We start from the raw sequence: 24,486 nt of genomic DNA, 5'->3' as shown, positions 1-24,486 counted from the left end.
GCTGCCAACATTTTGAAGAACTCGCATTTAAATTAAGGTATTCTAACCTTCAAACTCAATGGACAAAATCATTTCTGGAATGTACTATGATGTCAATTATAATATTACTGCAGCTTACACAATATTGACTGTAGATCAGAAAAACTTACCATTCCTTAATGATTAGGCTAATGAGAATTCCCACATATATTCTAGATTGAAGACCATTTAGCTTCTTAACTACTTGATGCTCTGTTAGTAATACTTTGCAAGATGTGATTTTGTGAGAACTCTGATACAACCTTTTCCTTTTGGTACTCCTCTGTTCTAGCAGTTCTTTAAAGATAAAATTGACTGTCCTCTTTTTCTAGAGTAGTTGGTACAGAGGAACACGTTTTAATAAAACAGCTTGGAAAGGAGGAGAGGGAAGAAACAATTGCTGTGTGTAGCAGAAGTAGGTAGAGAACCTTAACAGTGATGAGAACAGCCTGTTTTTTTTGGCATTATTTGCTGAGTTACAGAGCTTCCTTATTATGTGGAGAACGAGTAAGTCTGGAAATCCCTCTCTAAACTGCTTTTCAGAAAAATCTAATTTATTACCAGAAACTTCCATCTTTGAGAGGGAAGAGAAAGAGGTTTTGGTGGTTTGAGCCCTCTTTCATGGTTTAGGATGTCAGAAGAATTATAGCCTTGTGTTACAGGCCATTGCTTTGCTAACTCTGCACTTTCTTGGACTCATAAACACAGTAAGTAATTCTGCTTTTTGTAAAGATTCCATGTAAATCCTTTCTGTGGAACATGGGTTGCCAGCTGGTTGGTCTGAGCAAGAATGAGAGTGCTCATTAGCTGAGTAGGCTAAAGAAAATACAGGAAACAAGGGAAGGCTTTTTGGAAGATTGCTCACAAAAGAAGTTAATAGCTCTGTTGACCAAGGACCTTTGTCACTCTCAGTGATGCACAAGGCTCTCTCTAGAGACTTAAAACTCCACAGTTAACAGTTTGTGTCATATGAAGTGTATTAAATGGAATTCCTGAACCTGCTAGAGCAAGAAATTTTGTGAATTTCAGTGGCACTAGAGAGCCACTCCTCTCCATATGTTAGTTTGAATCTTATTTGCTTGGAGTATAGGATTCATTCATGTACCTTTTGTTCCTAAGGACAGAAGTAATATTAGAACTATGTATGCCAAAAGGCAGCAACAATGGAATTTGCAATACCCTGAAAGTTGAAAAGATTCCTAGAATTATGAATCTCAATTTTCTTCAAATATTAAACGTTGTAGAAAGAACTTTGAGTTTCTGTTGCTGCTTTCTTATTATATAAAAGATGCTGTGCTGTGTGTCACTTGTGCAAAAACACAGAATTAACCAGAAGACCCTGCAGAGAAATGGTCGTGTAATTCTTGAAGTTGTAAGTCTCATGGAAGGCAGAGGCCAATTAAAAAGTATTTTCATCAGGGATTTCAAACGAAACGGACAGGGAATGAAGATGGGAGGCAAGAAAGCATTGGTTTTTGCATGGCTGTTGAGAAAGGGAGTTAATAATAGTAAAAAAAAATATATCCTATGTTGTTCTTTGCAGAGATACTTACTTAATGAATTTTCCTTTTAGCACCTAAGAGTCGTCTCCAGAACCGTTTACTCTTTCACCTGGCACATAAGGTATAATGTCTTTTCTTCACTCACACTTCGTTTTGTTTTCTTTTCAATTTGGTAATGTGTAATTTATGCTGGCAACCTGGCCAAATAATTAAATATCTGTGGTGGCAGGAGAACAGAGGTTTTCTACAACCACCCTACTGTATTAAAATGTGGAGGAGAAAGTAAGTGTGAAAACAGGATCTCAGAATAATTGCCCTCGGCAAGTATATAAAGTCTTACCACCCATTTCATGTAAGTCATAAAATAAGAACTCGATGCTATTTTTAATTAGAAGGAACCTAGGATTTTGAACAGAATTGCAAATGTATAAGCTACTATTTTCTTTTTCTTTGAAGTGTACCAAGATTTCCTAATGCAACTGTGTTATACTTAGCAATTTGACCAGAAAGGTCCATATGTTGTTGCTGGTCCTCTTAAGTTGTTCAGTATCCAAGAAGTAATAATGTTTATGGCATGAGATTTACTTTAATTTCAACAGTTAAATGACTGTTTCGCTTACCACACATAGCTGTCTTCCCTTAAATTTGGTTTCATGCCATCCTGTATTATACCTAACAAGTAATGTGATACTGAAGAGACTTTTGGGTGAAAGAAAATACAAATACTGAGTGTTGGTTTTGATGCTAGATTCTCTTTACTTGAATCTCTGTAAGTTTATGGAAGTAATCTTTAAACGTTTTTGTAGTGGCACTGGCTCTTACAGATGCCTATGATAAAGAGAAGTTGAATAATTCCTAGTTCATGTAGTTAGTATTTTGGAATAAAAGACTTTATGAAAATATGAAGCCCATTGGATTTAGTTCTGTTAAACAGTTCTTTTGCCTTTAGACCAGAGTATCATTGTGTAACTGTCTCAAAAAGGGAGAAAAAGGATTCAAAGAAAAACAGAGCAGATAAATGTTTTAGATGAAGTTGCATAAGATAGAATTTGTGTGTAGGAGAAATTCATAATTACTGCTGCTGACATTAGCAGAACCAGCAAAGGGAAACACTGGAATAAGTGATTTGAGGAACGTCATTGCTGAATAGCCTCAACTTTACTATTGTAATATAAGTATAAGGTGATTGTTTAACTCTGGTGCTTGTTTTTACCCTTGTGTGTTTGTTATGCATTAAACAACAAAGCTTTTAAAAGTAAATGGTCTAGTTAAACTGGAATTTTAAAGCGATGATGAAAGTGAACTTGTTGGTGCTGTAAAGAAGTATTGTGAAGATTAATTCTTGTGTGTTGGCAAGGCTTGTGGTTTTTTGATGTTTATCCATGAGAAATAAGTTTTGGATCCATAAACAACAAAAAATCAGCTAGATTGAAAAGTAACAGTCAAATCTTGTGTTGTAAAATTCTGGTTATGAAATAATTAATTCAGCTCTTCCTCTCTTATCCAGCAATGCAAGTGACTGCCGTTAAAGACAACAAAAAATCCTTTTACAAATACATCAACGCGAAACGGAGGACTAGGGAGAATCTCCATCCTCTACTGGATGCGAGGGGAAACCTAGTTACTAAGGATGAGGAAAAGGCTGAGGTGCTTAATGCCGCCTTTGCCTCAGTCTTTAGCGGCAATACCGGTTGTTCTCCGGACACCCAGTGCCCTGAGCTGGTGGAAGGGGATGGGGAGCAGGATGTGGCCTTCGCTATCCATGAGGAAATGGTTGGCGACCTGCTACGGAGCTTGGATGTGCGCAAGTCGATGGGGCCTGATGGGATCCACCCGAGGGTACTGCGAGAACTGGCGGAGGAGCTGGCCGAGCCGCTTTCCATCATTTATCGGCAGTCCTGGCTATCGGGGGAGGTCCCGGTTGACTGGCGGCTAGCCAATGTGACGCCCATCTATAAGAAGGGCCGGAGGGCAGACCCGGGGAACTATAGGCCTGTCAGTTTGACCTCAGTGCCGGGGAAGCTCATGGAGCAGATTATCTTGAGGGTCATCACGCGGCACTTGCAGGGCAAGCAGGCGATCAGGCCCAGTCAGCATGGGTTTATGAAAGGCAGGTCCTGCTTGACGAACCTGATCTCCTTCTATGACCAAGTGACGCGCTTGGTGGATGAGGGAAAGGCTGTGGACGTGGTCTACCTTGACCTCAGTAAGGCTTTTGACACCGTTCCCCACAACATTCTCCTCAAGAAACTGGCTGCTCGGGGCTTGGACTGGCGTACGCTTCGCTGGGTTAGAAACTGGCTGGATGGCCGGGCCCAGAGAGTTGTGGTGAATGGAGTCAAATCTGGTTGGAGGCCGGTCACTAGTGGAGTCCCCCAGGGCTCGGTACTGCGGCCGGTCCTCTTTAATATCTTTATCGATGATCTGGATGAGGGCGTCCAGTGCACCCTCAGTAAGTTTGCAGATGACACCAAGCTAAGTACGTGTGTCGATCTGCTCGAGGGCAGGAAGGCTCTGCAGGAGGATCTGGATAGGCTGGAGCGATGGGCTGAGGTCAACTGCATGAAGTTCAACAAGGCCAAGTGCCGGGTCCTGCACCTGGGCTGCAACAACCCCAAGCAGAGCTACAGGCTGGGAGATGAGTGGCTGGAAAGCTGCCTGGCCGAGAAGGACCTGGGAGTATTGGTGGATAGTCGGCTGAATATGAGCCAGCAGTGTGCTCAGGTGGCCAAGAAGGCCAACGGCATCCTGGCCTGTATAAGAAGCAGTGTGGCCAGCAGGTCGAGGGAAGTGATTGTGCCCCTGTACTCGGCTCTGGTGAGGCCGCACCTCGAGTACTGTGTTCAGTTTTGGGCCCCTCGCTACAGGAAGGACATGGACGTGCTCGAGCGAGTCCAGAGAAGGGCGACCAAGCTGGTGAGGGGTCTGGAGAACAAGTCTTACGAGGAGCGGCTGAGGGAGCTGGGCTTGTTCAGCCTGGAGAAGAGGAGGCTCAGGGGCGACCTCATCGCTCTCTACAGTTACCTGAAAGGAGGCTGTAGAGAGGTGGGGGTTGGTCTATTCTCCCACGTGCCTAGTGACAGGACGAGGGGGAATGGGCTAAAGTTGCGACAGGGGAGTTTTAGGTTGGATGTTAGGAAGTACTTCTTTACCGAAAGGGTTATTAAGCATTGGAACAGGCTGCCCAGGGAGGTGGTGGAGTCACCATCCCTGGAGGTCTTTAAAAGACGTTTAGATGTAGAGCTTAGGGATATGGTTTAGTGGAGTACTTAGTGTTAGGTCGGAGGTTGGACTCGATGATCTTGAGGTCTCTTCCAACCTAGAGAAATCTGTGAATCTGTGAATCTGTGACATGTAATTATGTCTAAATCACACCTTAAAGGAAAATATGTACTTAGTTTTAGCCTCATATTTATCTAGTTTCAGCTGGTCTGCCTTTTAATGTTTGGCTTTCTTCACCAGTCAAATTAACTTTGAAGTAACAGAGTTCTTCCAGATGTTAAAAATGAGTCACCTGCTACTTGCCAGCAAGGGCAAAACTAATCCAGCTAATTAACTTAAAACGTATTTCTCGCTGAACTCTTCTGAGAATGTCACACCTTCTGTTTTAGTTCAGTGATGAGAAGAAATTGATGAGCTCTCACCAGAATCTGCAAGACATTACAGAAGATCAGCTTAGTTTGGCATCTATCCACTACATGCGGTCCCACTACCAAGAAGCTATTGATATCTACAAGCGCATTCTTCTTGATAATCGGTTGGCATCTCTTCTTTAAACCTTACTGTAGTGTCTCTGATACTGTTGGTATTTAACTCCAGTTAGTTGCTTGCTTTCTGAAAGTAGGAATTTTCCCCAATTACTATGCCCCTTTCCAACTGCAAAATGTGCACAAGTTGCAGACCACTCAATTTTGTTCATTGCGAATCATTATTGAAAAATGCATGTTTAAGAAAGAAGTTTGTTCTCTATTGCTTTGTTTTAGTGATATTTTCTTGTAATTCATTCTGAGAGCCTTCTTTATTTTGTTACTTATTTCTTCTAAAATCACAAATGGTTATGTACCTGCTTTGTCTCTCATGTTCTCGCTCTTTCTCTGATGACCGGTCTGGTGACTCTTGCTTGTGATTGTTGATTCCTCCTTCGCTTGTAACATTTCATGTTGTCTGCTTTTGACCTTGTGTCTATCTGTATTACCCAATCCGTAAAATTCTTAGTGTTTATGTAGAGAGCTCCTTACATTTCTTTTAGTCTGGAATTATTTCCATTCTATTTATCCTTCATAACACTCGTTTTTTTCTATCATATTCTGCAACTTCTGAGATGATAATTTAACAAGGAACAAAATGAATTCTCAAGTGGCTGGAAATATGGTTTGGTAAAATAGGAACTGCTGCCCCAGAATATATAGCTATCTTTTGGAAGTCCAATTCAGATCCATTCAGATATTTTCGAAGTTTTATGTCAGTATTAAATGTTTTTGCACATACTGCATAGAAAATCTTATTCTGCCAGGCCAAAAGTACAGTACTTATTTTCTGTGGATTTCCTTAGTGTGAATTACCACCTTTTCAAAGATTTGCAAACCAACAGTTTTGCATGTAATTCTTTAAAGTTGCAATAGCTGACATTGAAAAAACTAATGTACATCTGTAACTGGATCTCTGCAATTTATATAACAATCTGGAGGTAGAAAAGTACCCAGAAAGTATTTCTTGGAAACCTCAATTTTGATGTGTTTGTAAAAGATGTATAGAATCTAGTAGATTTAAATGTTGTCTTTAATCCTCTTTCCTCTGCTCTGCAGGGAGTACCTGGCTCTGAATGTATATGTGGCCCTATGCTATTATAAACTGGACTACTACGATGTATCACAGGAAGTGCTAGCTGTTTATCTTCAGCAGGTTCCTGATAGCACCATTGCTCTTAACCTTAAGGCTTGCAACCATTTCCGACTTTACAATGGAAAGGCTGCTGAGGTATCTGTTGGACAGCCATTGCTTGCCTTTGTTTTCGTTCAAGATCACTTAGATGTTACTTTTCCTTGTTATCTGTATTAATCAGTAATTTTGATAATGGCCTTTTATCAAATGTCATTGTGTCCTCTTAGAAATTTCACGTATTTCAGTTTCCCTGGTATTAAGCCACCAGTCCACATGCATGCACAGTGGTCTTAACAGTTTTCCTGGTCTACTTTTGACCTAGTTTCTATAAATATTACCCAGTTGGTAAAAAGAATCAAGTAGAATTGGGAAGGCACAACTCTTCCAGTGACCCAGCACTGCTGGAGATGTTCTGGTCAGATTTAGGACTAATACAAACTTTCATTTATGTTTGTGTGCTTTTTTTGTTTTCTCGTTAAACTTTTTGATGTATGTAAATCCAGGCAGAGCTCAAGAACTTGACGGACAGTGCCTCATCATCTTTTGAGTTTGGCAAGGAACTCATTAAGCACAATCTGGTAAGTAATGTGTTTCCTGGATTTCATATGGTCTGCCCTCATTTGTAGAGCTTTTCCTGATGACTTGTGAAAGGGAATATTTTGTGAACTGCAAACCTTTGAATCTCCGCTGCCATATTAGTCCCGTTCCAGAAAACCTACCTGTATAATCAATGTGCCATCAAGTGTGCTTTTTTCCCCAGCATTCTTTCCTTGTCAGTTTGAGACAGTGTTATGAAAATAGGAATGTTGTTGCTTTTACCCCAAAGGCATATCAGAATAATTTATGGCCTGTAAGAATACCCTTGCAAAATTATTTTGTGGAGCCTAGTCAATAAGGATATTATAGAGGCAAGCCAGAATGCATGCCCCTGAACTGTTATTTAATACGACTATAGTATCAGTGGAATTCAGATAATTCAGGAACACTTATCTAAAAAGTACTTTAGAAGGAGTTCATAGGGAAAAAGATACTGATACGAGCCAAAGTATTTGTGTATTCTTTAGTAAGAGTCGCTAATCACCTGTTAGTGTTCCCCACAATGGTATTATTAATTTGCTGAACAACTGGCACTAGGTGTTATTTAATGATGGCCAGTTGCTTGTTTTATCATTTTTCAAGAACAGTCACAACAAGATAACTCTTTGTTGTTTGTTTGTTTGTTGTTTTGTTTAGTTTGTTTGTTCTTGTTTGCACCAAGAGTTAAAATTGATTTCAGAAGTTAACATTCTGTATTTTGCGTGTTGGTCTTTTTGTCAGGAGTTTATTGAATCAGTATATTAGATTTTGTTGGAGGAACTGTCATGTGAGATTGAAGTATAAAGCATTGATTGTACCTGATTATTTTAGGATCTTACAGCATTCTATACAAATGTAAAGTTTTTAGCCTATTTTTTTGTATACATGAATACATCATAAGCAAATTACAATTTTGTACATGTTCTCCTCACTTTTATTCTAGGACATATTCTTAAAAATGTTTAATGTGTTATGTATCACTGTTTTGAGCTGCTAAAAATGGAAATCAGTTAATCTCAGCTGATGGATTAAATGCTTAATATTCTTTAGAATAAAGATTGCCTCCCATATTAATTTTATTGTTGTATTAAAGCAGGGATTACACTACTGCCAGTCCCATTGACCTTTTCCTGCTATTATTATAGGCCTATAAGAACTAATTTCATTAAATTAAGAGATCATAAACAGTATTCTAATACACAGTTTTTCAGTACTCTGCTTTTATCTGCAGGTTGTGTTCCGAGGAGGAGAAGGGGCTTTGCAGGTCCTGCCTCCTCTGGTTGATGTTATTCCTGAGGCAAGACTGAATCTTGTGATTTATTATCTCCGGCAAGGTAAATACACCTTCCTCTGGCTCATTCATGGCTTCAGGGATGACTTTTACTCATCTGATCTCAACTGATTACTCCTTGAAATGTTTTTTTTCTTCTTTTTCTTTACAGTAATATGTAATATTAATATGTAATATTTAAAAGTCTTAATAGTGTATCTAGATCAGTTAAGAATGTTAGAAATCATTACTTCTAATGACTACAGCTGTCTCTCCAAAACTTACAGGGTCTCTGATAAAGATGCTCTGAATTGGAGTGACTGAAACACAAACTTGCATCTCATTTTTTTCATCTCTTTAAGGTAGTAAGTTTTAGGGGTTTGGGCCAGATATCCAGTCTTAATCTCCTAGATTTGCTAGAGAGCTTCTGTCAGAGCCTGAAGAACATAATTCTGTGTTAATGGTCTACACCAATGAAAACCAGGGCTGCTGCAGGGCTTCTTCTCATACCCTGCCAGCTACCCTGAGTAGTGTGATCCGGTCACTTGCCTTTGTGCCAGCATTTATGCTTGTGCAGGCTGGATGTTGGTGAGGTGAGCTAGTCCAAAAAAAAACAAACAAAAACAAAACCCCTATTTCTAACTTTTTATAAAATGAGATTACTTTTGACTATTCTAGTACCTTGTGCTGGCTTACTATGTGACTGCTTAAGGGGGTGGGTAGGAAAGCAGACGTGTTGGTCAGGTGTTGAATTGTAGCCTGGCAGCTCCAATGTATATTGCCTTAAGTCACCCTGGAATACTGTCCCCACAGTGTATGGCTGGTATGTACTAGCAAAAAAAAACCACGTTTTGTTTGATAAGGCTTGTTCTTATAGGCAGACTATAATGCTGTATTAACAAAATTTTGTCAGTTCAGTGGGCATTTTCGTAATGTTTAGGATCTTTTCAATTATTTATTGGGGAGACATGAAGTTGTTTATTGAATTCAAAATTTACAGTTAAAGGTCTGTACTAGTAGTATTTTTTGCTTGTTAGAATTAGTATCAGGTAAGAGCTGCTGGTTAGATTTTGAAATTTTGATAAGGAAGAGATGAAGTCTCCCTCCAGAACCATCTTACCTTATTTTCCTTGAGGGGTAAATAAATATGAGAAGAGATATGACAGGAAAGCGATGTATTTATTATCTTGACCTTGTACTGTTGAGAAGGTGTCCACTGGATTATGAATAAGGGGCCAAGTCATCTCTACTAGGAAAATTGTAGTAATAAAGAAGCTATTACTCACTCCATGTTTGTTATTTGAGTTCTGGAAAACCATCACCATTGTGATATAAATTCACAGTGATTTATAGTTACCTTTCTCCTCCTGTCTAAATGCTTTATTTCTTTGGCTGTGTATTGGGGAACGTTGTAGAGGAAGAGTGATTTGTTCTAATACAGTGTGCTATGGTTTGACATGCATTCTAACACGTGGTATTTCAGATGATGTGCAGGAGGCTTATAACCTGATTAAAGACCTGGAACCTACAGCTCCACAGGTAATTGGAAACTGATGTCATGGTACATAAAGACAGAGGTTATAAATAGGCACGAAATCTGTCACATACAAAACTGGTGTCATGAGGACAGCTTGCCCCATTCCCACTCTTAAAACTGTAGTGATTTATCCTTCTATCAGTCCTAGACTTAACACTCATTTATAGAGTATTGTATGTATGTACATGAGTACTTAGCATGTTTAGTACTGCACACCTAGGGTCAACTAAGAATACAACTCTGTATTCAGACTTGGTTCTACGGAGCCAACCATTAGTGCATATTCAAAAGCCCTCTTCTAACTACAGTTCCTTGTCACTTCTGCCTTGGTGATGGTTACCAGCCCTGAGATCTGCTACTTCAGATGCTCATGTGGTTCATCCTGAAGCCATTTCAATAAAAATGAGCAAAATTAAATTAAACAGATTAAATAATCTGTCTTTTCTAATCCCATCTCACTTTAACTGCAATGAGTGAAAACTGATACTGTCATTTTCTTCTGTGGTTGTTCCAACATCTTCAGTCTCTGATTTATTCCTTTTCGCAGTTTGTTTTCCAAAGATCACATAGCTGGGCATGAAAGAGACCTTTCATGAGTATGTGTGAGGATTAAATGGAGGGAGGGAAAAGCTAAACCTTGAGCACAGATCTGATGATTCTGTGCTGAGGATATCTTCTGCTGTTGCTTTTTACTTCTTGCATTTTTCACTATAGCAATGCTTACTTGAGCAGCTTTATGCAGGTATTGCTTCTTTAGCCTCTGTTTTCTCCCTGCAGTTTTCCCATACATGCTTAGTATAAATGCCATTATATCGTTCTTGATAACCCACTTGATAAATTTTAAAATGAGAATCTCTGTGCTTTTTTTTTACATTTTCTCACTCACACTTGAAATGAACTCCCGATTAAGACTTGCAAAACTACTTGTATATCCTCCTGCAGTTCTTCTCAAATTTCCTCTTTGTCATGGGGTCTGTAGGATTTAATTTTGCATCTGTAACAGAGTTGTTGTACTGAAATGATTACGTAGTATGCAGGCTAGTATTCTTAGATTGTTTCCTTACACTCTGATTTTGGTCTTTGTACGTCTTTTTTTCCTCCTTTCCTGTGTTTACGTCTGTTAGGGCTGTCTGAGTTTATCAGGAGTACCTACTACAACAGATAGATAGCTAGAACTCTGAATTATAAAATTTAAACAAGACAAGTAAGTCTATTAGATGCTGAGAAAATCTTGCTCTGTGAAGAAATCATCATCGTAGCTCATGGTAGAGATTACAACGTACTCTGCTCCTATTCCCAGTTTCAGTAGAATAGCATGAGCACAAACCTCTTGATATTTTTACCCTGATGAGAAATGCCATGCATTTTGGTTCATGATTGGTGGTGATTACAGGTAACCAATGTGCGTACTAGAAGTGGGATCTGTGCATTAATATAACAATATTGCACTTGATTATTGGCCAGACGATGGTGAAGAGGGCATGATACTATGTTTTGGTGTAACTTCTGGTGAATCATCTTTGAGCATAATTTTTTGTCAGAAAACACACTTCCTCTCTGCAGCCCAGATATTTAACAGTAGTGACTTGTTAACAAGTAGAATGGATTTTTGAGGGGTAACCATGTACAACACTGTGCTGAAGCACTTGTTATCATAATAATCAGTTATCTATTAAACTGAGTTGGGATAGAGTTAACTTTAGGAAGAAACAGACACGCTGTAATGTGTCTTCTGAAATCTTCACATTGTCTTCTCTGATCCTCTTTTTTTCCAGGAGTACATCCTCAAAGGAGTGGTAAATGCAGCTCTTGGACAAGAAATGATTTCGGTGAGTTAAACCCATGAGGTTCTCCAGCTTCTTCAACAGTAGGATGTGAACAGATCTGTAGGAACTGGAATAGATTGAAAGGGGCAGTCATTTCACATTTAGACTGCAAGATCTCCAAGTCTCATCATCATCTTCCTCCCCGCAGTTCTCAGTCCATAATGAATGAACTGCAAATCTCTGTTACTAGTCCTGAAAATAAATCAAGCTGAATTTGACTTCCCTGTCCTGCTTCCACAACCCTGTTTGCTTTCTGCTGTATTCCAGTGTATCGAGGCCCATACAGTGGCCTATTTTACCTTTTCTGGTTTTACTTCATCCACAGTTTGCCTGCTTATTGTGCTTCATTTCTCCCATCTATCTGTCCTCAAAGTGTATTTTTACTGTCTATTGTAGTATCAACTCTGGAACTCATGCTGGATTTTTTTACCCTCTCTTAGAGAGATCACCTGAAAATTGCTCAGCAGTTCTTCCAGTTGGTGGGTGAATCAGCCAGTGAATGTGGTATGTCTGAAATGTTCTTTCTCCATTACGTAATCCCTCTTATGATATCCAAATATATACCCTCATATCTTCATCTAACTGTTGCTTGCTTAGTGCCAGGATTTTTGTTGCTATAATGAGTAACAGAAAGTCTAATTTATAGTACAAAATAAATTTGCAAGTTTAAATTAGAAGGCTCGATTTATTCCGAACCTTACTATATGGATTTGGCCAGAAAAGAGGCTATACTGCAAACTGCTAGTCTTCACTGACAGACATTGTGGCAGCTTGTCTTATATTAATAATCCCCTCCATAGAAACAGAAGACAACAGCATAATTGGATGAAGTGCGTGGTAGAAACACTAACAGGTACAAATCTAGGACTGCTAATGAAAGCCTGCAAGCCTATCAAGTATGTAGAGTCCTAGCACAGTGTGTCCCTGGAAGTGAGGGATTAAAAGAGAGAGAGGAATTTGGCTACAGAGAGAAAAGGAGTCTCTGGGACTAACTTGCTGGTTTAATTTAAAAAAAAAAAAAAAAGATAAGACACAAAAACAGCAAAAATTGATAGACTAACAAGAATAAATAAATAAGTTTAAATAAAACAAAGAATAACTAAACTACCAGCCAAAAAAAGACCTTGTCTTCCCTCCCCCTCACCAAAGTAAAAGCAAAAGTCCCAAATCAAAAAAAAGCCAGTAGTTGGAAAACAAGCTCAGCAGAAATACAGCTTCAAATACGGATCAAATGTGGGCATTGCCACTATTCTATAGGCAGAAATACTGGTAGTATTTCTGACAGTATTGTCAGTATTTCTGTAGACAGATAACTTATACGTGCTTATGGAGCAGACAGCTCATGGCCCTCAGAAACAGAATGGTGTCTCCTTTGTTCATAGTGCCTGAAGAGAAGGAGTTTGAGAGACAGAGAAGCAGCCCTGATGAAATTCCCAGAAATACTTCTGAGCCATTCTGTTCTCACACTTGCAGTCACTGAAAGTGATCCTATAAATGAGCCTTCCTTAACACATTCCTTTTGCCCTGAGTTCATCCCTTTGGAGTTGTAATCCTAGCTAACAGAAAGAAGCAATGTGAACTGTAGTGGTGGAGGACTCTGTTACTGGATGTATAGCTAACTGGGTTTGTGATGCCAGTAAAGTCACAGGGTGATGGATACGATGCTGTTGGATCTCTTAAGGCAGTCGTGCAAGTGTGATGAGTGATCATAGCACACATGGATAACAATAATACAGAGAAAGCCAGAGAAAAGATATCCTGAAAAGATGTATAGTGAAGATACAACCCAAAAGCAAAATTTAAATTTAGGAAGCTAAAAGTATTAATTTTATTCTGAAATATTTTAAACCAATCTGCAAAACAAGACAGGCTGAGATTTAAGATATGATTAAGGAACAGAAATATTGTCTTGTTAGGAAGGTGCTTTTCAGGCAGTTGAGCAGGAAGGGAAACAGCCTGTGGGAAAGATTGGTACTGTGTAAACCTGAATGGAAATGTTAGTACTGCAAGCATTTTATTTTACACTGTTGTTATTCCCATTTAAAAACTTTTGTTACCTTTTTAAAAATGTGGAAGAGTGCTGACAGAGAAAAGCAGGTAACTCCTCTTTTAAAGGCAAAATAGAATGATTTCTGTATCCTCAAACGAAGGACAGGTGGAGGTGAACAAACTGTAGAAAGGAAGAAGAAATAAACAGTTCAGTTGAGATAGGACATAACAGAAAGCAAACACATGAAAACCAAATATGAAAGTGTTTTTGTACAAATATTAGATGTTTTATAAGGGGGTGAATAAAGTGGAACACCTGCTTTTAGAAGAGGCTGTAGACCTAAAATCATTTAAAAGGCATGATTGGAGGAAGGTAATGTGTAGGATATTGTTCGGATTTAATTTCCAACTGGGCGTTACAAAGTAGATGATGCCAGTGGAGAAATGGTTCTAAGCATTACAGAAACCTTCTCTCAAAGTAAAGTAAATATGCTTTCTTTATCAGTGATTAACATAAACCTGTTTTAAATTGCACACTCAGTTAATATGATATACATAGCATTGAGGCTAAATTATTCACCAACCAGCCTGGATGGGAACAGTGACTGGCATATTAAGGAGCTTAGAGATTTTATAGATAATTAAATAATAGCTTGAGAATTCTGTTCTGCCCATACTGTCCTGGTAGATGCAATGACATGGCATGATACAGAGACAATAAATTTAAACTCTAAGATTTCTTCTTTCTTAGAAAGAGCACACAAATGAACAGGTGACTTCTAACCAATACAGAGATTATTACATAGAACTTGATTTGAAATATTATGATCAAAATCCAGTTCTGTTACAATGATCTGAGTACAATCAAATTCAAAACCCATTTCTTAGCAAAGAAAATGAAAAAAATTCTCCAGTACCTAATTTTTGAAGAGTAGCTACATAATAACCTTTCTCATTTGTAACAGAAAAATTGTAGTGAAGTAGCAGTGAAAAGGATAAAGCAAACCTAATACAAACACCTGAAAGAACCTTCTTTTTTCCCTAAAGAAAGGGCTCATATTCATAATTAATAAGCTGTAGGAGGCAAATAAAGACATGACTACCTTTGCCAATGGTACAGAATTCCTCATGGTAGGAGGCATGAAAGCTTCCACAATGATGAAAGTTGTGGAAGAATATATGAGGCTGGATAATAATACACAACTTAAATTTAGCTTTGATAAATACAAAGTAGTACATACGAGGAAAAAAACGTTAACTATATTTGCAAAATTATCAGAAGCATCAGAAAAGTTGAACAGAGCCATAGGAATTGATGAGGAAAGAGAGAACAAAACAAAAATCATTACTGTGTAATTGTTACAGATATAGTTCCCTTTCTTGAATATTGCCTGCAGTTCTTGTTCTTACATTTCAGAAGAATATGGTAGAACAAGAAAAGGTACAAGGACAGCAAGGTTAAGGAAAAGGGGATAGCTTCTTGCATAAGGAGAGATTATATAAAAGAAGGTACATGGCCTGCAAAAGTGATGACTGAGTTTAGTTATGATCGTGATACAGAACATTGTAAATGATGTGGTGAAGATAAATAGAGAACATTAGTCACTGTACCATACAAAGCCTAAAGAGCATTGAAATAAATCATCAGGCCAGGTAGCTAAAAACAAATGGCACAAATTACTTTTTCATATAACACAACTTCTTGGATATAGAATCTTGCAAGAACCAAAAGATATAACGAAAATCGTAGAAGAAAAGTACATTGGCTGTTGAACACAAAGTTTTCGGTTGTGGTTAGGAACCACAGATCTGTCAGAGCAGATTGTTGGATGCTGGGAGAAGCTTCTAAGGAAGTTGCATTATTTACCATATCGTGTATTATATGTGAAATTAGAACATATTCTTTCCATAGCCATGTATTCTTACTAAGCAAGCTTCTAAGCCGGCTAAACTTTGGAATCCACTCCATATGATCATTTTAATGTTTTTTAAGTTACTTAGCTTATTAACCATTATGTTGTGTATTTGTGGTCATTTCTAATATGCTGCCTTTGTTTTGCTGCATCTAGAATGGAGAACAGACTTCTCACTGTTTATACACTTGGGCTTTCGCTAAGTTGCCAGCCATGCTATTCAAGCATGTACGTCATACTTCAGCACTTCCCACTGTGCCAATCCTAGCAAGGAGTTACATTGTCTGTTTGAGATCTTTATCAAATTACTTAGCTGCTTTTCAGACTTAGAGTGGAAAAGTAGCTTGTGCTCACTACAGTGAGGAAAATCCTGTGCTCTTTCTTTTCTTGTAACTGGGCCTACAAGGCTCCTGACTTCAATATGGATTATCAAAAAATGAATGGATCGAAATGAAGATGCTGAATATTTTCTCAGAACAAGTTTCCATCTTTCTGACTTGCTCTTGTTAACTGTACAAATCTTATGACTAGATGAATGAAAAGCTGCAAGAATTTTTATTCTTGCATTATTTTGCAAATATTCTTCACAGTTTATAAAGAATACTGTGTCATGTATTTGCAAGGTCATTTAGATTGATCAATCGAATCTTTGCTGTTAATTAGATCTGTGACACAGAGGTTCAAGGAACATAAAGCAAACAGATTCAATGTGAAAGTCCTTTCCAACATGGGATGAAATGCTTAGATGTATTGCAAGTTATGTAATTTAAGAGGAGAGGGGACATCGAAAAGCAAAACCAAAACAAAACAAAACCAGGAAGCACAGCATAGCAGTCAGTATTCACCTGTTAACTGCAATAAATAGCACACAGAACAGCAGCTGTGTTTTAATATTTAATAAAAATTCATAATCCCAAATGGCTCATGAAATAGAATTGGCATTACAAAGGAGGATATAACTAGACTTTTGCAGATAATTCACATGCTGTAAGCGATCTTCTCTCAGTGTCTCAGCTTGGTAGAAAATGAAACGGAGATCAGATTTCTGAGATAAGGAGGAAGCGGGGCAAGAGGAACATTAATGAAAGTAAATGAACAACAACATTTCCATTAAATACAGTGTTTCTGGTGCTGAACGTAAGTCCTACAAACTACCCTATTTATACTGACAACATAGTGGAGAACAGCACCCCTTTCCATTTTCTGTGGTCTTGTTAGGACCAAGTCAGGCACCACTGGTGTTGCATGGGAGGAACAAGACATTTCTTCTGGACCACAGTCTTTTTGCAGTCTTTTCTTTGAGGTATTCTTAGGTCACTCTAAGTAACTTTACAGAGTGGGAACTTTTCCTTCTTCCTGCATAAGACACACGGGATGGATTAGAACTATAAAACTTTTGTTTTCATGTCATTCATACTATTAAGTGCTGATATGTATGAGAGGTACAGATGTTTTACTTTTTTTTTTTCATGGAAATCCTGCATTAAAGGATAGTATGCTGGGATAATATAACTTCCTGCCATAATGTGGATATGAGACTAGATACTGAAACGCAGAAAATCTCTCATCATATATGGGAAAAGAAAAGCATGGTTCTAGTTATTCATTTTTACTGGAAAATATATTCTCAGTTTTAAGTCTTTAAATGTTCACTTGCATTTTGTAGGGTTTTGTCTAAATTGTTGGGGGTTTGAGCCTCGAAAATCGAATATGAGAGAAAAAGGGCATTCCTGAGGTACCTGCATTCTCATTACAACAAAAAAGAATAGAGGAACAAAGGAAAAGCGTTTCTCTTACTGTCCCATCAGGGCATATATATGTCACGATAGGTATGCCTACATGTGAAAAAGGGCAGATGAATGCACAGGCGAGTTTCTTCTCCCAGGTAAATACTTTATAAATAACTAAATGATTCTCCTAAATTGGAGAATTTAATGATGTCATTCAGCCATGGATAAGGATGGATTGTCCCTTTATGGAAATTAGGACACCCAAGCTCAGTATCTTCTAGCGCTATAGAATGAAAAATGAGAATATTCTGCTTTCCTCTCAAATACATTTCGATATCTTATATAGAGCTTTCCAGCAATAATTATTACCTTACCTTGAAAGACAGAATTTGCAGCTTTCCAGTGGATAGCTATGCTTTGTGCTGTGGTGCAGAGTCAAAATATTGGTCTTCAGATATATATTTCTGTATACAGAAAATATATTTTAATTTTCTGGTGAGGATGGATTGATGATAACTATCTTGAAAGAGTAGATTACTTCAGGGCTGTTGGTAGCCTTAGAATCTGAGCTCCTGTCACATCCCCATACAGCATGGAGCAACACGTTCTCTAATCATCATTTGATGTAGTACCCTACTTGTGCTTATGTCTTCCCAGCCGCTACTTGGGTTCATCCATCTCTGAGCAGTCTCTACTGGCTGGATCAAAAAAGAATTAGTCCTAGTAAACTTGCATCAGAATCTTGCTTTGAATTAGTGTTTCAGTAACACAGCTAGCAATTTCAGAGTACATGACAGCAAATTAATGATGACACAGATGGCTGGAAAGTTTACTGACACTCATTTGAGTTGATCCGTCTGACTTATTTATGGCTTTATATCTTGTGAACAATGTGGTAATCCCAAATGCCTGAAAATGAATTTTCATACTGTATTTTAACCTGTGTATGTATTGAAAATTTTTGATAATGTTTTCAGTGTCTCAAGTTTGTTCTCCTATTGGAACTAAAATGAAGTATGTAGAGCTTCTTTGTCCAGCATAAGTGAAGAGTGTAATTTTAAAGCAAAAAGGGTATAAGCTTAGAATAACAAACTCAGGCTTTGTATCAAGTGTTGTTTCCTAAGAGTCAGAATAATTCACATTAAAATAATGCTGCAAAGATTGTGTCATGGAAAAAGTCCTGTTACTTAAACAATTCGTCTCTGTAGAATGTGCTGGTGAATGCAGTCTTGCAATAGTTATTGTATGCTGTAGAGAAAGTTGACAAGATGATCTAATAGCTTTTCTAACCTCTAGTGTAGTCCTTTGCCTGAAAAGGCAAGTTACACTATTTTTAGAAGTTAACTGCTTTCATAGTTGCCAGCAAACTTGGCAGTGATTTCCATTACCACATAATTTTTAAATTCTACAAATCTGCATTTCTCTTTTGAATTTTAGATACCATTCCAGGGAGACAGTGCATGGCCTCCTGCTTCTTTCTTCTTAGGCAGTTTGGTAATGTCCTGATTTACCTTAACTCAGTCAAGGTTAGTATTATTTATTTAGCATTTGTAGTAATATAATGCATAGAATCACTACGTATGGAATTACACTGTACTGCATGAGACAGCATGTAAACAGGAAAAGGTACAGAAACACAACAGGAACAACAAAAACACATGAACAACAGTGGCACATAGTTGGTCAATACAGCAAATGGATCCAAATTTACAGAAGCAGTTTGTAAGGTGGCATTGTGCAGCATGGTGGACATGGTGGTCTCAACACACTTGTAACTTAACCATTATCAGGCTTTCTGGTGGCATCACAGAAGAAGATAGCGATAATTAAAGGAAGACAATGAAATAATTTATGGATATTTATGGAGCTGGGCAGCATCGAGGAAAAAACACTTTTTTTTTAAAGGTTTATCAAATGAATGATGGAGATAATTTTCACTAGTTAAGGACTGGGGACATGAGTATGATGAACGAGAGTGTGTAAGGAAGAAAAGACAGGAAGGACCCTGGAAGTAATAAAGTTTATATGTTATAGAGAAAACAGTCACTGAAGAGCTAAGATAGTGCAGTATTACCAATACCAAAGCAGTGAACTAAGAATGTTATTTTTGCAGAAGTAATCTGAGTGGTACACTGCAGGCAACGTTACATTTTTTAAAGCGAAAGGAGGAGTTTGCAGTTACCATACTGCAGCATTATCAGATCACCTGTATGTGATGGATAGAAATAGTTATAACTTACATATAGAGTCATAGAGTCATAGAATGGTTTGGATTGGAAGGGACCTTAAAGATCCTTTAGTTGCAACCCCCCTGCCATGGGTAGGGACACCTTCCACTAGATCAGGTTGCCCAAAGTCCCATCCAGCCTAGCCTTGAACACTTCCAGGGATGGAGCATCCACAGCTTCTCTGGGCAACCTGTTCCAGTGCCTTACCACCCTTATAGTAAAGAATTTATTCCTAATAACTAATCTAAAACTACCCTTTTTTAGTTTAAAACCGTTATTCCTTGTCCTATCACTACACTCTTGGAGCCCCTCTCCTGCTTTCTTGTAGGCCCCCTTTAGGAAGGCTGCAATGAGGTCTTCTTGGAGCCTTCTCTTCTCCAGGCTAAACAACCCCAACTTTCTCTCAGCCTGTCTTTGTAGGAGAGGTTCTCCAGACCCTTGATCATCTTTGTGACCCTCCTCTGGAGTCGTTTTAATACTTGCATGTCCTTCTTGTGCTGGCCCCAGAGCTGAACGCAGCACTCTGAGTGGGGTCTCACAAGAGCAGATTAGAGGGGAAGAATCACCTCCCTTGACCTGCTCACTACACTTCTGTTGATGCAGCCCAGAATGCAGTTGGCTTTCTGGGCTGCAAGTGAACATTGCTGGCTCATGTTGAGCTTCTCATCAGCCAACACCCCCAGGTCCTGCTCCTCAGAGCTGTTCTCAATCCCTTCTCTGCCCAGCCTGTATTCGTGCTTGGGATTGCCCCAGCCCAGATGCAGGATCTTGCATTTGACCTTCTTGAACTTCATGAGGCTTGCACAGGCCCACCTCTCAAGCCTGTCCAGGTCTCTCTGGATGGCATTCCTTCCCTCCAGTGTGTCAGCCGCACCACACAGCTTGGTGTCATTGGCAAACTTGCTGAGGATGCACTCAATCCCACTGTCCATGTCATTGACAAAGGTGTTAAACAGTGCTGGTCCCAATACCAACCCCAGAGGAACAGCACTCATGGACATTGAGCTGTTGACTGCAACTCTTTTGAGTGTGACCGTCCAACCAGTTCCTTACCCACCGAATGGTCCATCCATCAAATCCATGTCTCTTCAATCTAGAGACAAGGATATCATGGGGGACAGTGTCAAATGCTTTGCACAAGTCCAGGTAGGTGATGCTAGTTGCTTTTCCCCTATCCACCAGTTCTGTAACCCTGTTGCAGAAGGCCACCAGATTTTGTCAGGCATGATCTGCCCTTAGAGAAGCCATGTTGGCTGTCACCAATCACCTTATTTACCATATGCCTTAGCATAGTTTCCGGAACGATCTGCTCCATGATCGTGAGATACACAGTTGTAAATGAGATGTGAGGACCCAGAGAGAGACTGGGGTCTCATTATGGAGTTAAGTGATTGTAATTTTGTTGCAGTGATTTGAAACTCTAGAGTAGTAAGAACTCTGTATTTGGTAGGAAGAAGAATGAGAATACAAAAAGAAACAATTAGGGAGATGCACTAGGTGAGAGAATTATGATGTTCTAAGGAGGGTGAGACCTAAAGAAAAAGCATGTGGTTATGTTGGTGCCAAAAGCAGCTGATGGGTGAAGAATGATGAAGGTGTAATGTTTTTAAACTTTGTTTGGGAAGAGACCATGAAAAAATCCCAAATGGTTGTAGCCACTGGAATGGTTCCACTATGGTGGAATGAAGAGATAGATACCCTTCACTCCAAACTGGAGTATGTGTGTGTGTAATTGGAGAACAGGAGTACTAGAAACTAGCAATGAGATATGTTTTGCCTAACTTAAGCCATCTAAAAGTCAGACTTAAAACTGATCATCTGGTCCCAGTCTATAGTCGGTGTGGACAGATGTTAATTTCCAGACGAGAATTCATCCTGTGTATATCTTACACTTATCTTAAATGGAATGAGTCACTCCACAGAAATGCCCAGCTCTTTCCATTTGCTTCAAGAAGTTCTTAAACAACTAGCTCTAACCTGAAAAGGCTGAAGTTATATGAGATTAATCACCACCTCCAAGGTATACGGGAAAGCTAAGAAATCAGAGAGAATAGTAGCATCTCGGGAGGCAAATGGAGTCATCATTAATACTGGAAAATAAGGCATAGTTAGTGCTTGTAAAGGGAAAAGCCAGAAGTGAACAAGACACTAAACAGAAATTAAGAGGATGAAAGTGGGCAATAGGTTGATCAGAGGATAGGACAGAGTCATGAGATAAGAGAAGTGCAACAGGGAGGGGATTAGGTGAGACAATTTGTGAGGGTATAAAGGAAAATGTTGTAGGAAGAGTTTGAAAGAAAATTTGAAAGGAAAAGGAAGAACACAGGATACTCGGTGTTACTTCATAATATGTTAGTAAGATTCCATGCAGATATATATATATCAGATTTATATCAGAAATACAGATTTGATGTTTAAAACCTGCTGGAAGGGAGTCAGAAATAGTGATGGGTACAGGTATACAAACTTTCATTCGTGCTATATTTATCAACTAGAAGAAGTATTTATTCTTTGTTAGATTTGAGAGAAAATATTGTATTATGTGTACATAATATCCATCTGTGCAACATAATAAGGTTGCAGTTCTGTGGAAACAGTCAATAAGGCTATATCAGAATGTGCCTGCATTGTGGAGCCAAATTATGGTGACATAGATGATCTTACTTCTGGCATTTCCAAATTTGTTAGTGTTTTCTTATGGAGCTTTTATGTTCTTTTAATTTTAGCATTAGGTGTTATCACTGTACTAGGAAACAGCTTATTGTATTTTACTGTTTTGCTGGTCTTTTGCTAGTGGTGACTGATTTCAGAAATTGGTAGAGAAGGTCTTAAGCTTGATGATGTTCAGTGATTTTGGAGATCGACAGGAAATCATGGCTGACAATACAGATAGAAGCAATGCTGGTAGATAGGTAAGAAGAAAAATGGGGGAAGTTCTGTGTGGTTGTTGAGCTGGAAGTGTTCAAGCAAAATGTGTTTTTAGTATAGCCGAATGGAAGGCTTAATTTCTTGGTTGGTACTGTGTGACTTCTCCAGCAGAGTCAGGGATTGAGATCTAGATACTCAGACACGTGTAGAACAACCATCTTTTAGGCCTGGATAGAATTGGAGCCAAGAGTTGGACTCAGTGATCCTTGTGGGTCCATTCCAACATGGGATAGTGAGGGAAAGGGCTATTTGACTGCTTGGTTTTTTGTTTCGGGGTTTTTGTTTGTTTGTTTTTGTTTTAAGTTAGCTGTTTTGCTGCAGGTACGTATCATTACAGCTGCACATTTATTACACATATATATGTGGATCTCTGCTTGCAAACTGAACTCCTCCACTCATAACAGCAGTTTGCCAAAATAAATCATGAAAAAAGAATAATGTACAATAAATGTCTGTTTATATTCCACATACAGGAAAGCAATGTTGTATATGCCCCTTTTTTCCTTACTCAAAGATGCATTTCTGTTATGGAAATTGTCCAAGAGGGTGGGATGTACTGTTAGGGGGCTCTTTCATAGGCCACCTTTTAGAAAGCCACAGTCATGCAGGTTTGTATGATCTGCATTTCCCATATCTTTGATCTGCTATCCAGGTTAATTCAGTGTTACATATTTTCCAGGATAATGTAACGGAGTTTGAAGTATTTACAGAAGGAAGTAACTAGGGAAGAAACCAAGAGCAAAACTTAAATGCAGCTAAGATGTTTAAAATAAAGACAATTTAAGAAACATCGGCTGTATATATGTATGTATGTAAGCATACACATACATATATGTTTATTGAAGCTAACACTGATTGTCAGATTTGGGAGCGTCAGCGTACTAACATATTGTGTAAACTTGATTTCAGAAATTTGCTTGACTGCACATTGCTTACCACAGCATGGTGCCAGCTGCAAATTATAAGCACTGTGTTTAGATCAACCAGGTGATGCCATTCAGTAATACTTTGATCTTTGCATACAGCAGGTCAACCTAATGGCCGCTTGATTTCTGGGACTTGTTTTACACTAGAGAGATTTTGTGTGTTAATGACTGTAGTCCTTTGCTTCTACGATATGTAACACTCAAATTCTGCATATATACATGTCTTCAGCACTCACCTGTTTTGACCCATTTTTAGGCAAAGTTGTTTTTTTTTTAACCATTCCCTTAGTTTTTACAGCTGTAGTGTGAATGCATTTATAAGGATGAAACAAAATACTAAGCTAAGTAAAGTAAGTTCAATATAAAAATGATTGATGCATTTCATTCCACGGTGGTTTACTTTTATTTGAAATACTGGACACTCCTTCCTGCAATACAAAAAGAAAGGTGATTCAGAAAATTATCAGAAATTGAAATATTGTCTTAAGAGATTCGGAAGATAAATATTATTTGCTATAGAGAAAGTAAGAAAATAAAATGATACAAAATGAGGATTAGAATAAATGAGAGATTTGAAACCTCCATTTGTATTACGAGAGACTGAAAACAAGATATGGCTTGCTGGAATTGCAGTAAATTCACAACATCTTTCGTAAGAAAATGAATTTTGTCCCTCAGAACACAGTTGGTTTATGAAACTCATTGTCATATTTCATCTCCAAGGTTGCAAGTTCGGAAGGTTTTATAGATTGTATCTAGCAAGCTGCAAAATGATCAAGCTTAAGTAAAATATGTATTTCTTAATTTTGTGAAGGGGGTTATAAATATTGGTACTTTGAGACATAATGCAGTTGATAAAGAGCAAGGACTAGGGACAAACATTTTCTGCCTACTAGTGCTTTTCCTTTTGAGGTAGTTGATCCTCATCATTTTCTAGCTAAGAGTAGCCACTAGTCAAATTTAGCTAGGTCACTCCTGCTCTTCACGTCACAGGGATGCAAGTCGTTCTTCCTGTACCATTTTAAAGGCAAGGTTCAGGTGACTTTACAGTAACCTTTGTGTTTCATTGACAGAAACCAACTTCAGTAGAATCTCTGCAGCTCTTTAAGTAGAGCTGTGCACTCTGTGAAGATAGTTGTATGATACTCTCTTAGAAAACACC

The 24,486-nt window shown here is 38.5% G+C and overlaps 1 protein-coding gene across 3 annotated transcripts in view; it reads left to right on the top strand.

The window, feature by feature from the left end:
• The window catches only part of IFT56 (intraflagellar transport 56), a 53,141-nt gene that overhangs the window by 15,076 nt on the left and 13,579 nt on the right, over positions 1-24,486 (top strand). For 2 of the 3 annotated variants that reach the window (XM_080606339.1, XM_080606340.1), the window contains 9 exons: positions 1,592-1,641; positions 5,132-5,277; positions 6,326-6,497; positions 6,905-6,979; positions 8,209-8,311; positions 9,731-9,786; positions 11,560-11,613; positions 12,051-12,114; positions 18,680-18,768. In XM_080606339.1, the coding sequence (XP_080462465.1) occupies positions 1,592-1,641; positions 5,132-5,277; positions 6,326-6,497; positions 6,905-6,979; positions 8,209-8,311; positions 9,731-9,786; positions 11,560-11,613; positions 12,051-12,114; positions 18,680-18,768 (809 nt within the window). The remainder of the gene's footprint in view (positions 1-1,591; positions 1,642-5,131; positions 5,278-6,325; positions 6,498-6,904; positions 6,980-8,208; positions 8,312-9,730; positions 9,787-11,559; positions 11,614-12,050; positions 12,115-18,679; positions 18,769-24,486) is intronic. The other variant, XR_013955619.1, reaches the window with a different exon arrangement.

The sequence above is a fragment of the Anser brachyrhynchus genome, assembly GCF_964034855.1.
Source record: "Anser brachyrhynchus genome assembly, chromosome: 1".
Lineage (NCBI taxonomy): Eukaryota > Metazoa > Chordata > Aves > Anseriformes > Anatidae > Anser > Anser brachyrhynchus.
The sequence above is the reverse complement of the archived record's forward strand: the minus strand, read 5'-3'. Positions and strand labels throughout refer to the sequence as shown.